The sequence below is a fragment of the Acinonyx jubatus genome, chromosome A1 (genome assembly GCF_027475565.1).
Source record: "Acinonyx jubatus isolate Ajub_Pintada_27869175 chromosome A1, VMU_Ajub_asm_v1.0, whole genome shotgun sequence".
In the NCBI taxonomy this organism is placed as follows: domain Eukaryota; kingdom Metazoa; phylum Chordata; class Mammalia; order Carnivora; family Felidae; genus Acinonyx; species Acinonyx jubatus.
Window position 1 is genome coordinate 208654726 of NC_069380.1, and position 15652 is coordinate 208670377.

The 15652-nt window shown below is 40.0% G+C and overlaps 2 protein-coding genes across 11 annotated transcripts in view; one reads left to right on the forward strand and one right to left on the reverse strand.

Annotated features, from left to right (window-relative positions):
• Nucleotides 1–60: 60 nt before the first annotated feature.
• Nucleotides 61–8752, forward strand: RAD1 (RAD1 checkpoint DNA exonuclease). Of its 5 annotated transcripts, none has more exons than XM_015076410.3 (6): nucleotides 61–252; nucleotides 694–939; nucleotides 1871–1979; nucleotides 3347–3605; nucleotides 5697–5795; nucleotides 6112–8752. In XM_015076410.3, exons 2-6 carry the CDS (start codon nucleotides 745–747, stop codon nucleotides 6293–6295), a joined length of 846 nt encoding a protein of 281 aa, XP_014931896.1. In that variant the 5' UTR covers nucleotides 61–252; nucleotides 694–744; the 3' UTR covers nucleotides 6296–8752. The 5 variants fall into 5 exon arrangements, with proteins under 5 accessions (XP_014931896.1, XP_026931006.1, XP_014931689.1 ...); XM_027075205.2 differs by having other exon boundaries at nucleotides 79–252; nucleotides 613–939; XM_015076203.3 differs by having other exon boundaries at nucleotides 79–252; nucleotides 618–939.
• Nucleotides 8171–15652, reverse strand: part of TTC23L (tetratricopeptide repeat domain 23 like) — a 60104-nt gene continuing 52622 nt past the window's right edge. For 3 of the 6 annotated variants that reach the window (XM_053201607.1, XM_053201606.1, XM_053201593.1), the window contains exons 12-14: nucleotides 13820–13926; nucleotides 11638–11818; nucleotides 10215–11452 (exon numbers count right to left, since the gene is read on the reverse strand). In XM_053201607.1, coding sequence (XP_053057582.1) covers nucleotides 13845–13926 — 82 coding nt within the window. In that variant the 3' untranslated portion in view covers nucleotides 10215–11452; nucleotides 11638–11818; nucleotides 13820–13844. Of the gene's footprint in view, nucleotides 8261–10214; nucleotides 11453–11637; nucleotides 11819–13819; nucleotides 13927–15652 lie in introns of those variants that run through there. The other 3 variants (XM_053201601.1, XM_053201605.1, XM_015075905.3) reach the window with 3 other exon arrangements.

Genomic DNA, 15652 nt, shown 5'->3' on the forward strand with positions numbered 1-15652 from the left:
TTTCCGATCTCTATGATACCGTACGCTCGGCTCTGCAGTCCCCCGGCTCTATGGTACCTCTTTCCGGTTTCTCGTAACGTACTCGCGCCTCTCTAGGCCACCTCTAGCTCTGTGGTGACGGAGGCTGTAGTGGCTGTCTGGTCTGAAAAGAGTGGCGGGAGCAGCTCTACTCCCTCCACACCTACTCGGGAAGCGCGGCTCGCTTCCCCCTGGCTGCGAAGGGCTGTCGGACGCCCGGACCCCGCCACAAAGGTAAGGTTTCCACGCCTCGGGGGCCGGAGGATCTTCCGAGAAACTGGGGCCCGCCCCCCATCGACTTTTCTGTTAGGGGCAAGGTTGGGGGCGCCGGACAGCTCAAACCCGACTCTGCGGGGACACGCAGCCCCAGCTTGGCGTGGCGAAACTGGCCTCAAGTAGAACTACCGTGGTAGTTGCCTGTTGCCTCTGTTCACAACTTTTCCTGTGTTACTGGCCCCTTACTAAAGACGAGGAAACCGTAGCGTAGAGACAGGTGTAATTTCCCCCAGAGTTACAGAGAGTTACAGTGACAGAGGTGGGTCCAGTCCCTGTCCGGCCGAGTTTAATACCCAGGCCTCTTCCACCTCGCCTCAGCGCAGGTTGACTTCGCGAGCCTTGCGGGCATTGATCCGGAGTTTTATTGTCGAATCTCATCAGGTGTTTCGCGATCCGCAGCAGCAGGTGTCGGCACCGGGAACGTCCCTTGGGGCCAGATGTGCAGTGGACATGCCCCTCCTAACTCCACAGATCCAAGATGAGAATGATTACAGCTTAGTGGCCAGCCTTGACAACGTTAGGAATCTCTCCACTGTCTTGAAGGCTATTCATTTCCGAGAACACGCTACCTGTTTCGCTACTAAAAATGGAATCAAGGTTACAGTGGAAAATGCAAAGTGTGTGCAAGCAAATGCTTTTATTCAGGTATGCAAACAGGTATCTTTAAGCCTATGACATACGATATAATTCACCCAGTTTAATGAATACCACAGGGCTTAATAGACATCATTTAAGTTAGAGAACAGTGTATTTGAATTTTCTCCTGGCAAATTCTCTTCTTGTTTTATAGAGATAATGGTTAGTAATAATAATGTCTAAGTTTTACTAAGCTAAACTATGGGGCAGGCACTATTCTGAGTGTTTTAGATACTTAACTCATTTAATACAGTAGTCCTATCAGGTAGGTTCTGTTATTATTCCCATTTTATGTGTGTGGAAACTGAGGCCCAGTTTAAGTGATTTGCCATCAGTTCCAGAGTTGGCAAGTCGCTGAGCTGAGCTGAAAGCCCAGACATTTGTTTCCAGAGTATATGCTCTTGGCCACTATTTCGCTTTTCCCTTTTATTGGTGATAATAAAATGTTTATTCTTACAAAGTAATATTTTTGTGGTTCAGATAGCATTTCAGAATTAATCCAGCGTTTTTTGAACACCTAAATGCACAGTGTGATGTCAGGTATAGGGGGATAGATATGTTTTCTGTCCTCAAAAGAAGTTGAAAACTAGTATCACTTACGCATTATCAAATGTTTGGCTATTTTCCAAATGACTTTAGCCCTATTGATGGGCATAAAAATGAGACAAGGGGGTCATGTGGATGATAGTTTAGATCCAAGAAAGTAGATAAAGGACCCTTCATAAAGTTTTGCATGGTACCGAAATCACTGTTACACCGTTAACTACTGAGTAGTATTATTCTAAAGGATAATAGTTGAAAAAGCTTAAGATGTTTTTCTTGGTAATCAGAAATTTTGATGGAATTAGCATAATATTATTTTTAAAACATAAAGTGAACTATAGAACCTTCTGAGTTTTCATTAATACATATGCATTTTCATATTTCCTTTTTTTCACAGGCTGGAATATTTCAAGAGTTTATAGTTCAGGAAGAGTCTGTTACTTTTCGAATAAATTTAACTGTCCTTTTAGACTGTTTATCTATATTTGGATCAAGTCCTATGCCAGGTGAACCATTTTATCATTATGATGACACAAAAGCATTATACAGAATAATCAGAAAATACAGGAAAAATCATTAGAATAGAAGTAATAAGTATATCTTAGAAATTGCAAATTCATTTTTTATTGGTCACAGTCACGGATTCTAACTTTCCTAGCAATATTAATAGTAAGTGTGCTATGGGTCTTTACATATTTGCAAAAATATTTACATTAATTTTTTTTTAATTTACACAGTTTTGGGGATTTTAAATTTGAACTGGCCAAGAGGAGACTGAGTATGTCTTAATTATCTTTATTTAACATTGTGAGAACATGTGAAACATGTATTGCTTCCTTTCCCTAACTTGTTCAGAATTCGCACAGTGTAGTGGCAGGGAAAACCAGTGCTCTGGACTTCCTAATTTACTCTGTTCAAAATTTGTTTGCTCTTATTTCCTTAAGCCCTGTTCATAAATTGTCTATTTTCTGAAATGTTTTCTTTTAAAAATATTTATATATTTTATTGTTGTTAGGAATAGCGAATTCAGTTGCTATGGATATAAGACTATAAGGAAACATCAGAAGAATGATTTTCTTTCATAGGAAAGGAATCTGGAGATAATCTAGGGAAAATTAGGTTGTGGTTCTCTAGAAAATGTATTTTAATTTTATACCAACAATTCTATCATTGCTAATTATCCATTTTTCTAATGCAGCACTCCCCAGCTGGTTTCTCATAAAAGCATCTGCTAACCCTCTTCTGTACTGTGGCTCTCCATCCAGTAAGGGAAAGGAGCCTAGATGTCCAGTCGTATTCCTCCTCTGCTCTAGTGGTTTGCAGTGTTAAAACCCACACCACCATTAACCACCCTGTCTTTTTTTTCCCGATTTGATCTTAAAATTTGTGGAAGTGTACATAATATCTCCCAATAGAATACACTGACACACGAATACACTGACATTATACTACAGGCAGTATCAAAGCAGTCCACTGCTGCGTGCACACGTTGAACCTTTAAGAAATAGCATAGCTTATTTGGCAATAAGTCTATTACTTGCAGTATTGGTCCATGTAGATTCTCCGTCCTGAAATCGTAGAGCTATAAAATCAGTAAGCTGTTTCTGAGGTGTTTTTGGCAAGCTGGAAAACAATTTCAAAGAGTTACATTATATTTTGTTCTGGTTCCCCATTTTGTTACAGTTATTTTTCGAATTGTCTACACATAACTGTCATCAGTTATCCAAGATACGATCCTTTCTTCTAAAGAAATACATATGTGCTAAACATTGGGCAGAATAAAATAATCTTCAGGAGTTTCATGTGTCATTTAAGGAGAAGCTGAACCTGTACTATAAAGCTAAGCTCAAACTTTGATTTATTTCCATTGCAGGGACTTTAACTGCACTGCGGATGTGTTACCAAGGTTATGGTTACCCTTTGATGCTCTTTCTGGAAGAAGGAGGGGTGGTGACAGTCTGTAAAATCAATACTCAGGAGCCTGAGGAGACTCTGGATTTTGATTTCTGCAGCACCAATGTCATTAATAAAATTATTCTGCAGTCAGAGGGGCTCCGTGAAGCATTTTCCGAATTGGATATGACGAGTGAGGTCCTACAGATCACCATGTCTCCCAACAAGCCTTATTTCAGGTGCTTGAACACAGCACAATTATAGCTCATGTGGTGTGCTCCATCTCCCTACTTACACATTTACTTAGGATGCAGAACTTTTATTATCCAGGTTCCTATGATTTTCAGATCTTTAGAGAGCTTTTACTCTTATTTTTACAGATCAGAAAACTTAAAGGTCCAGGAAGATGAATTCAGTACTTAAAGCTTCATAGTGTTGGTTTGTAGATCAGTAGCCCAGTCTCCTACTTCATAAACTAATGGTCTTTTCATTGTAGTGTTGTAGGTCAAGTTACATCATGAGGAAAATTTGGGCTTAAACTTTTGGAAAAGGTGTTTGTATCATTTAGATCTGTTTTTCTTTCCTTTCGAGTTAGTACAGGATGCAAAAGGAAGCAGATGTTTTCTATACATGGTTCATTCACTGACTATCAGTCATCTACTGTGTGCATATTCCCCTGTTTAAGCACTTTGGAAAGGAACAACTTAAAATCAAGTTGAAGAGAAGATATGTGAAACAGCATAGAAGGAACAGAATTGCATGCCATTTAAGTACCAAAATAATGCACAGATTCTTAACAGAACATGAGTTCTTAGGGATGATTGGTCGAGGTAAGCTTCCTAAGGAAGGGCAATTTTCAGCAGGAATATAGTATCAGAAACTCTCAAATTGCTCCTGATGTTTTGAACCAACAAATTATGAAGTTTTCAGAATTAAAATAAATTTGGAGAGAAGATTTAAATATTTCTTCTCTTTTGAAATACATAAGAATATTAAAGAGTAAAGGAGCTAAATACATACAGAATGAGACGTATAAGATGTTCTTTTTACATCTACTCTAGAAGAACTGAAGGCCCTTATCATGACATTAGGCAGTTAAAAATTTGGCTCAAGATTGGTTAAAATGTTAACCAAAATGGAAATCAGTGAAACCCTAAGCAGTGACATGAATTAAAATTCTGGGCACTTTTACAGTATATTTCAGAGGACCACCATTTAAATGATGTCTCAGCATAGTAACTGGATGGATCATGGTGTCATCATTCATCTCTGGTATGGGAAATAACTTGGTGGGGGGAACTGGGAGTTGAAATTTCTTTCTGGATTTGTTAAATTTGAGGCACCTATGATACTAGGGAGTAGTTGGACATAGGAAGTTCAGGAGATCGGTCTAGACTGGAAATTTAGATTTGGGAGTCAGCATCATGGCTGGGTATGGACGAGATGCCTCAGAGAAGGAGGTTACATCAGAGGAGCGACAAGATGGAACCTGGGGAAGACCAGCACGTAGGTCTGTCACTGTGCTCACCTAGCACCTACCGACGTGTTAACCCCATAGCAAGTGATCAATAGATTCTTGCAGATTAAATAAACGTATAAACATTTACAAATTGTCTATACACAAACTGCTGATACCACCAAGCAAGAAAAGCCACGAAACAGCCTGAAGAGCAGCCTAAGAAACAAAACAGGGGAGCCGTAATTTCTGGCTGTGGCAGTAGAGAGGGAACAGGACCCCGACTTGCAGATGAGGTAGATCAGGGCCTTCCATCACTCTTCAACTCTCTTGTCCTTTTATATTATTTCTTTTTTAATGTTTATTCATTTTGAGAGAGAGAGGGGGGTGGGGGGAAGAGACAGAGGGAGAGCGAAAATCCCAAGCAGGTGTTGTGCTGTCAGCACAGAGCCTGACTCAGGGCTCTATCTTACGAACCATGAGATCATGACCTGAACCAAAATCAAGATGCTTAACCGACTGAGCCACCTAGGCACCCCTATTTCTGATGTAAGGATGTGGAAAAGTGAGTATCAGAGTAGAATTAAGGCAATGAAATTGAGGCAAACACCCCTGGATTCCTTTTGTGATTGATATTTTCCAAAGCTGTTTATTAGTTGTTAGTTCCCCCGTACTCTCACCTCATCCTGGAGGAATCTTTATTACTGTTAAGTGTTACAATGTATTGTCAGCATTTGTTTACATATCTGTTTCACTCTGCGGATTAGCTTTTCAAGGAAGTGTCTTTATTGGGATCCTAATGTGGCTTATTGTTGGACCAGTGAATAAATGAGTTGCTCATTTTTTTTTTTTTTTTTTTTTTTTTTTACTGTAGGTTATCTACTTTTGGGAATGCAGGAAGCTCCCACCTTGATTATCCCAAAGATTCTGATTTGATGGAATCATTTCAATGTAATCAGACCCAGGTCAACAGGTCAGTTCTTAATATATTAATCAGGAAGGTGAGGTTTAATATCATGTATCTATTAAATAATTGTTAAAACTTTCAGTTTGTTGCTAAATGTGTAACATTCTAAAGCTATAAATAGTAGGGTGCTAGAGGATTTGGGGTTGTGAGAGTAGATGACATTTTTAAAATGAAAAATATTAGCAAATTGGACAAGTATTTGATTTTATTCTTACATTTACTGCTTGTTAGTTCTGGGATCATTTTTGTCCTTCACTTGGAGTTAGGAGCACTGCTTTAAGTGCGTCCAAATAACAACAGCTTTTTATTTACTCCTCTACAGATACAAGATTTCTTTACTGAAACCCTCTACAAAGGCATTAGTCCTATCTTGTAAGGTGTCTATTCGAACAGATAACCGAGGATTCCTCTCATTACAGTATATGATTAGGAATGAAGATGGACAGATATGTTTTGTGGAATATTACTGCTGCCCTGACGAAGAGGTTCCTGAATCAGAGTCTTAAGTATGGCATTCGCTGTGATAGCTGTCTTGACATTCATGATCGGTCACATTCTCGTTCTGGGTATAGTACTCTCCAGAATACTGGGTTTTCTGAAGGGAAGAAGCATGGAGGAGATAGGAACAAGGTCCATGTACCCTAATAGTTGCTGTGTATTTTGTAAGTAAATGTTTTCATGTAGTCGTAGATTAACCAGTACTGGACTGGACTGTGGTTCTGTCTTTTGAACTCATGGGACTCATTTTGAGCCAAGATGAACAACTTATTTAAGTAGGACACGTCAAGAGTCTAAAAATGTAAAGTTTGGTGATTCTGTACCTGAAATGTTCTTTTATTTACTTACCGTTAGAAAAAGCAGCAGCATCTGGGCACTGATTATTAGTTTGACTTCCGGACTGTGTCTTAACGCGGTGGTCCTCAGAGTATGGTGCCTGGACCGAGAGCATCAGCAGTACCTGGAGACTTGTCAGAGATGCTGGAGGGTGGCCAGCTGTCTGTAGCTTCAGTCATTTCCCCCAGGAAATTAGATGCATGTTCAAGTTTGAGAACCACTATTTTGAAGGATACGTTTATTTCTTTGCATTTATAGCATTCAATTGCATTGAAGTGAATGCTGTTACATGTGATTTCTTCCCAAATGTTCACAAGTTTACACTTTGCCAAACAAGTGTGAGTAATTGTATGATTTACCTTTAAAGTATACATTTTAGAGAAATCTATGAACAAGATATAAAAGTCTTCAGAGTTACAGAATTTCTTCTCGCTCTCAGAACTGTTCAGTGCAAGAAGTACTGTAGTAAGTACTTAGATACCTTCTATTTGCTTATACGCGTCTCTCAACCAAACCAAGTGTAGAAAACCAGTTATCAAGTGATTTTGCACTTTCTTGGGTCATTTTCAATTAATTTTTATGGCATGTAAATATTTAATAAAATACAATACTAAAATTACCTGACTTGTTTTGTAACAGAGAAATATATAACCAAAATAAAGGTCCGTACATGTGGTAACAGCTCTGTGTGGGGCAGCACTGTTGGCCTTTGTGGGTATGATAGTTCTTCATAGGAAAAACATCCCACTGCAGGATTCATTTAGCCTCCCTGGCCTCGGGCCCCACTAGTGCCAGTCATTGTGACCTGCGATTCTCCCCTCCCCTCCCCAATAAAAATGTCCCATGTTATTGATGGCTAAGAACCATTGAATAATATTCATCAAAAGGGTATATTTGGAATGCCTACCTTAAAATAGGCCACTTGGCATTAGAGGAAATTGATTTGGAGAGCAGTTCAGCAAGAACTTCATGGAAATGATCCCCCAGAACAGCTGTGGGCACTGTTCCCAGGCACAGGGGCTATTCTGGTGTGTAGCCCAGAGTGACTACCTAATAACTACGAAGCCCCCCAGTAATCTCGGCATGCTAGCTGGTACAAAAAGTGGAGTTTTGTAAAGTATATGTTCAAGAAGTAAATGAATGAATCTACATCAAGAACAGAACAAATCTAAAAGATAATTATGAAAATATTTCATCAGTCAGCATTTCAAGGACTATAATTTTCCTTTATTTTTTAAAAAACAATTTTAAGTTTATTGATTTCTTTTGAGAGTGAGAGAGCAAGTAGGGGAGGGGCAGAGAGAGAGAGAGAGAGAGAGAGAGAACCCCAGGCAGACTTTGCACTGTTGGGGCTCAAACTCAACATCCATGAGATCATGACCCGAGCCAAAGTCAGACACTTGCGCACCAGAGCCACCCAGGTGCCCCCTATAATTTTCCTTTAAAATAGGGCAGTTACTTTTGGTTTTTGTTCACTGGTACGTCCTGTACCTAGAATGGTGTCTATTCAATAAATATTTGTTAGGTGAAAGAACCTCCATTTCAGATTATCTTTTAGCATTTTATTAATTACTATTTCATTTCAGTTACTTAGCTCTGAGTTGATCTTGATCTGAAGTATTTTTTAAAAGTTGAACCTGTGAAGAAATTAAAATGTATATTGGTTCAGTAGGGAAAGATTGACATTTTTGCACATTTAAGATCATCATTTTAGCTGCACACATCTTTAACTATTTAGGGTTCGTAAGCTAATGAGTGTAATTCTTTCTACATCACCCACCAAGGTACTGATTTAATATAGAATTTCCTATTTAGTGGTTTCTCTTTGACCTCAGAATTTACTTTGTACAAGTTCCCTTGAAATTCCAGCAGGGGGAGTGCTTCCTCAGGCAGACTGGGACACTTTGGTGACTACAAATTCGTTTCATGTGTCACACACAGAAAAAATATAATCTTATTTTGAAGGCCTTTAGTTTTTCCTTTTTGCAGTTTATCTCATTTTATTTTCATTGTGCTTACTAGGGAATGTGTAGTTTTTTCCTCCATTTTTAATGTTTTTCCCCGTTTGATGATACTGTGCTTCCACCTGCAATTGATGAAATGATTCAAAATAAAAACGATTTTTTGAATTCTGTTTTTCTAATAAAGTTAAGTCTTATAACACAACCACTTTCATAAGAAGCCACAGAGTTTCTATGGTGCATCAAGTAGTCCTAGTAAGAATTGGTTACAGTCGCGGAAAGGGCAGCATGTGGCATTCTTCACAGTTCAGGGTGAGGAATTTTTCAGAACAGGGCGCTCCCTTCTTCCCTTACCTTCTTCACACTGACTTCCCCTTGGCACCACCTGAAACGAAAACTACAGGGTCCTGAGAAATTGGGGAAATTGTATAACATTTTTGCTTTTCCTAATTGTGTCCTCGGTAGTGTTTTCAGGCACAAGTCAGGTTACACGCACCCCCGAGGCCGCCAGCAGCTCCAACCTGGACTTCCCATGCCAGGAGTGGACAGAGATGCCATAACAGACAGTTGTTCCCAGTGCTTCTGCTGTGCTGTCCATGTCTCAGCCACCGCCAGAGACTGCGGTAATTAGTAATATTTGAAGTAGGTTTTATTTTTGAAATTAATACTTTGCTGATCAATATAAATCAATATAATAGTAGTGGCTCTCATTGGTAAAACTAGAGGTATTCAGGACATGTGACATGACTAAATTACTAAAGAGTATTTCCCCACCTTTGCATGAAAAGGACATAAGAGTCTAGTGAGGCTTGTGACCTGGACATTTAGACTTGGGGCCTGAGGCTTGACCCCTAAATGGTCTGGCTTCCTGCCACCTTGTCCAAGGATTTCTGGCTTCTTCTTGCTAACTAAATTAGGACAGCCTCACTTCTGGAGTATTGTGAAGTCTGCCTCAAGCCGACCTTTCGTGGGAAGTGGTGGGTGAACCACCAAAACAGAAGTAGGGCTTCACTGATCTTAGGGAGCAGTTTGCATGGGCATTTGCATGCTTGCTGATAAATGTTTATTAAAGTCTGTATGTGGGGCAGTATGATCTAGGCTTGATTTTTTTCTTCTTTTTCTAATTTGGTAGAGATTGTAGGGAAATAGCTAACCCTCATCCACCTCAAAGATTTTAGTTCCTGTTAGCTAATTTAAAAAGAATCTGAAAGTTGTGAATGACTTGTTGACTCAGGTCTGTTAGGAACATCAAGTGTTTGGGGTAGATTATCCAAATTGCTGGTTCCCACTGAATGAATTCAGAAAGTAGCTTAGTTCTCATCTACAGTTTTCCAAGAGAGAATGTAACTTTACATTAGGTTTTACTGTGTCAAACATTTCCAAGGTGGTTTCTTAAACTCAAGGATTTCACAGAATACCAAAATTTTAAAACTTTTGGAACCAACATAAGTAACAACTTACTATTTTCTCAGATATGAGGATGTTAAAACCATAGCTACCATTCATTATCACCACCATTTCATTAAACATTTTAACATCAAAATCTCAGAAAATGGACTATTAGTAACCTTACGCTGACAATGAACACTGGATATATTTAAATATTTAAAACTAATTTTCAGATGCAATATCAAGATCACTCCATAACATTTTATTTTACAATGTTAACACTGTATGCTATTGTTTTATTGATACAGGTTTGTCAGTCTGGAGATCTTAAGACTTTGGGGTCTCCCAAAGTAGTAACATTTTTAAAACTTTTAGTGCCACACAAAATAGAGTCCAAACGGCCACTTCTGTCTGGTACTTTGGTTTTTATCACAGTCATTGTCAAAAATCCATTTTCGTCCGGATATGTGAAAATGGAAGCAACTCTTCTGAGGCTGCTTTAGTCAGTGCAGAATATTCTGGGTAAGGACAGCAGGCCCATCTCCAGACAGGGCTAAAATTAGCAACGACAGACCGGTGACCAGTTGATAAGCACTGCAGAAAAGGTCAGTGGGATATAGCTGCCTTCAGGCAGGTCTGCAACCTGAGACCTTGGTCCTGAGAGCTGAGCTGAAAGCATTCAGAACACAGCCGCCAGGAGGAAGCCTTCCAGTCTACAGACCAGGCACTGACTCGCCACTCACCACCATACCTTGGCTACTGGTTGATCATTAGGTTTTACAGACTGAGCAAATGACTGAAATAAAAAAATAATTTTTTGCATGAAGAACCAAAATGTAGTCCCCTAAGCACTAAGTGATATGGAGATGTTAGAAGACGCTTGGATCCCTAAAGACACAGTCTTTGAACTGCATTAAATCAGCTCAGGTAACAGAAACGATGAAGAGAGAAGTAAGTTTTTTATTTTGTAAAACTCACACGAATCCGATTTTTCTTTTCTCCCTGAATATATGAAGAAGACATGTAAGGAATATTTGAGATTTGAGATTGCTGTTTTCTTTTCCTAGATACACATTTGTTCAGGAGGTAAGGACTTTTTTTTTTTTTTTTTTAAACAAACCTGGTTAAGATTCCTTCCACAAAACAAGCCTTTTTAATCCACTTTGGGGTTGGGGGCAGCATAATGGGGTGGAAAGTAATCATCTGTGACTCAGGAAGTCAGCTTTATAATCACCCAGCTGACCTTGAACAAATCCATCTCTCTTGTCCCTAGTTTCTTCATTTATAAGAATCAAATCCCTCTCTGACTCTAATATGGCATGAGACCAGGGCAAATGTTTTCAGGAGATCAAACGTTTCTTCACAAGGCAGTTTTAGTGACCTGAAACAAGTTACGACTAAAAGTATTTCCAAACAGTATATTAAAATGGTCACTAATAAACTACTTAGGTGTTGCAGAATCTTCTTTAAAAACCAGAACTGAAAAAAATGAAATATAAGTTATAAAAAGGGAAATACAAAAGGTATTAGAGTCCCTAGTCATTAAGAAACTAAAAGCATGTATCTAAAAAAAGATTTCTACACTTGCCCTGTCCCTTGCCCCCCCTCCCGCCCCAAGTTATAGATCAGAATCCTGCTTTCTAATGGCTCTTGAGTATTTTTACCTGTAATGCTGCTGCTAAGTAGACTTTCCCCCCCTTAGAGTTCTTAGTTCCGCTTTTGATCTGCCATTGTTATCAGTGTTGATAAATATATCTTGTGATCCAGAATTTTTGTTATCAACAAGGTTGGCTTTATTGTTGGCTATCCAGTATAGAGGTTTTCTCTTTACTGATAACAGAAGACCTAAAGGAAAGGAGACAAACATTTGTGCATTTTATTTTGTTCTTGCCTCTCTCCCAGTTCCAAATCACTGCTTTATTGAGCTAGATGGCTGAACTTCAGTCTGAGGCAACTATTTCACCATGTGCCCATACCCCTAAAATGTTGACTCTTCTAACAGGCCTCTAAAATGGTACTCGAGTCTTGGGTTTTCTCCCTGAGGAGCAGGAACTCTTCCTTTGACACAGATGGCAGCTAAGGATATCTAAGATACCGGGATTGCTTTTAATCACAGCTGAAAAAAAAATGTACCTAGTTTAGGGTCTTTTATATTGTTCATAATTTTCAGGGGATCTCTTCTCATGAATACACAGATTTTAGGGCCTAGGGCCCTCTTAATTGCTACACAGAGGATCTATCTTCCCCATTTCCAGCCATTAAGAGTCCCATACACTGATTTCCTAATATTGGAGAAGCTGGGATGGAGTTAGAAGTAATCTGGTCCAAAAGAAATCTGGTCCAGAAACCTGGTTTCTATTAAGTGTTCTTCAGTCATCTCCTATTTAGACCTCAAGACTGCTAAGTGTGGTTTTCATGGCCCCTATCTGACTGAAAAAAAATATTTGTTCCACAGAAATACGAGATACAAAATTTTATGAGGCTTTTTTTTATATTCAAGTTCCACTATTTTATATTCATTCTCTACTACTGACTGCATAAAATACAGAAAGCTATCTGGCACTTTAACTTCCTTCTCAGTAAACCAAGAGATAATGTGATTTCAGATCTGAAGAAGAAATAGGCACAAATTAAGTCAATTGCTCAGGGTCTCATAAAACCTGAGGGGGGCAAAAATCTGAGGGGCCTCTGCTAGGAATAGGAACTCCCATCCCACTCCAATCATAGGAGTCAGAAATCCGCCTGGGCCTCTTCACCCTCCCGCCACAAGGTGGCAGGATTCCCCTGGCCTGAAATCTCCAGGTCACTGAAAGGACACTGACTTCCATCCGTTGAGTATACATTATCTTCTTTGGATTGGAGTAATTGTATCAGACTGTCGTTTCCAAGGGCTGATAAGCTCCATCCAGCTCACTTTTGGGATGTTAACCAGTGAAGTGTTTTCCACATCAGCTTGGTGTGGTAGCTTTTTACCAAGAATAGTTACTAGCCCCTCTCTCCTTGTGCTGCATGCACCAAATGTTGTAGCTAGAAGATAATAAACTTAAAGAAAGCCCAGGCTTCAGTAAAAACAAAAATAGATGTTATTTGTTACATGATTACTATGGGGCCAGGCACCCTGCTAACGCCTTTACATACATTTTGTTTTCACGGCAACACTAAGAGACCCGTGTTCTTCTCACCTCCATTCTATGGTGAGCAAACCAGGATTACATGCGGATAGAAAGTGGTGGTTCTGGGGCCTGAACCCAGGCTTGTCTGTCTCCAGAGCTAGCTGTTAACCACCATGAATCATACAGAAAAATTAGTTCACAGGGATGCATTGAAGTCATGGTTTCTATGATCAGATAAAATAGTTCATTGGTGAGATAGTCATGTTCACAGACTTTATTATGTCCTGAAGTGGGGCCCACATTCTTTGCCAAACTACAAAAGCATTCTTGTACCCTCAGTTCAAGCATGTGCTACACCCCTTGCTCTTAATAAAACTAAATCTTAGATAGTTTCTCTACTTTGGTTCTAAAGGCTGTGTTTTATTTGCCAAAATTTAAGTGATCATTTTCAAAAAGAAATCAGGTATATATGAATACAGTGAGTTGTTGTTGTTTTTTTTTAATTAATTTGTTCTCAACATGCCAATAGGGAAGTTTAGTATTTGAAAAGTTCTGAGAAGTCCGGGAAATGAATGTGTCACTTCGTTTATCCTAGTTTGTTTTTTCCTAAACTGAATTGCCGTGGAGCCTTTCCACCTCCTCCCTGTGGCCAGGGCAACATCCCTTAGAATCAGCAACCCTTGCAATGCCCTTTAGGAAATGCTGCCTTGTACGGCAGCCATAAAGAACTTACCATTGCTTTGATACACTCTCCTCTGTCATGCCTCGGTGCCTTTGCATATACAGTGCCTTCGTCCTGGAATGGTTTCTCTTCTCCACCTGGATGAATGGCTACTTGCCCTTCAAGAAACAACTCAGATGTAACGCTTCCTAGGAAGTCTTTTTCCAGCTTTCTTAGATTCTGTCTCCTTCCCACTCACACTGCATTGCGATTTCTACTACAGGACTCACTCATGTTTGCATTATTTCTTCATGTTTGCCTCTCCTACTTGATTATTGTCTCAAAGGAATGACCGTGGTGTATTTATCTTTATTAGCACCTGCATCTCTATACTTAGCACTTAGTAGTTGTTCACAACATATGTGTTAAGGAAGGAATAAAGATGAGGAAACTGAGACTCAGAATGTTAGGCAACCAAAGGTCACATGGGTATTTCATAGCAGAGTTGGGCCTCAAAGAACACTGCTCTCGTCTATGCCCAAATAGCAAATTTGTGGCAGTTCAGCTCTACCGCCACCTGTGCCCCACAGCAGACAATACTAATAAATTAACTCCACCAAGCTCAGCCTTTTGCTCAAGAAACCTCAAGCATCGCTCTAGGAAAACACTAACAGAGCTGGCCCATGCGATGAAAAATACTTGATCTCCTTGACCTCATCCACACGGTATCCTCTGGTCGATCTATTTTTGTGGACATGGCAGAGTGCTGTAGATTGCAGAATCCTTCCTCTGTTCTGCTAAAGACAGGGTACTCTGAACTCTCTGTCACTTAGCAGCCCCTGTTCCTCTTCGGGGGGGCCCTGGGGTGGGGAGCTAAAGTTGCCTAAATTTTCACTGCTCCATCTGCCCCAATGCCTCCAGCCCTCCCCGGCGTCCTGATTTGGGAGAGCTCCTGCCCCTTGGCATCAGCATGCGAGAGCGGATTTGCCCCTCACCGACTCACACACCAAGTTTGCCCCAACACTTCCCCCTCTAATTTTGTAGAGGCCGTGTTGGAATATTTACTGATAAATGATAGGAAAAGAAGATAAATGCAGCAGCCAGGAAACCAGCTTATGGAGCATAAATTTCATCACTGAGGCTTATTTGGCTGACACAGCAAATCACCTACTCTCCTCCTCACTGCACTTCTCTCTGGAGATAATCTCCCCAAATCCTACTTTCCTTGGCTTTCCCTCCTTAGTCCCTCAGCCCAGAAGAGGCTGTTCTGTTTTGTTTACGTGACTGAGAGGGCAGGAGGCCACTAATCGATTAATAGGCATTCCTTCTTGGGGCGCCTGGGTGGCTGAGGTCATGATCTCATGGTTTGTGAGTTCAAGCCCTGCATCAGGCTCTCTGCTGTCAGTGTAGAGTCCACTTCAGATCCTCTGTCCCCCCACCCCCCAGCCCCAGCCCCTCCCCTGCTGGAACTCTCTCTCAGATATAAAAATAAAACATTTTTTTTTAATAGGCATTCTTTCTTTCCCCTATTGTGAAAAGGATGGTTTTCCTTGTGCTTCTGTTGGCTTCTACATCTTAAGACCCATCAAAAGTAATATGAAAATAGCTTGTGGGCATGTGGCCATCCTAGAAACATTTAAAAATAACAAAAATGAAGTTGACGCACCATACTCTCAGACTTCCAATACATCTGGATGAAAAGCTAGAGTTGTAAAAGCAGCTAATGTTTATTGAGCAGCTACCATAAGCCAGATACTGTGCTAAGTGCTTTAGGTTAATAATCTCAATTGCTCTTCATTATGTTTCATATTATAGATACTATTCTAGGCCTCAGGGGGAACTGAGGCTTAGGATAACTTGCCTAATGACACGTAAAAAATGGCAGAGGCTGGATTCACACACAGG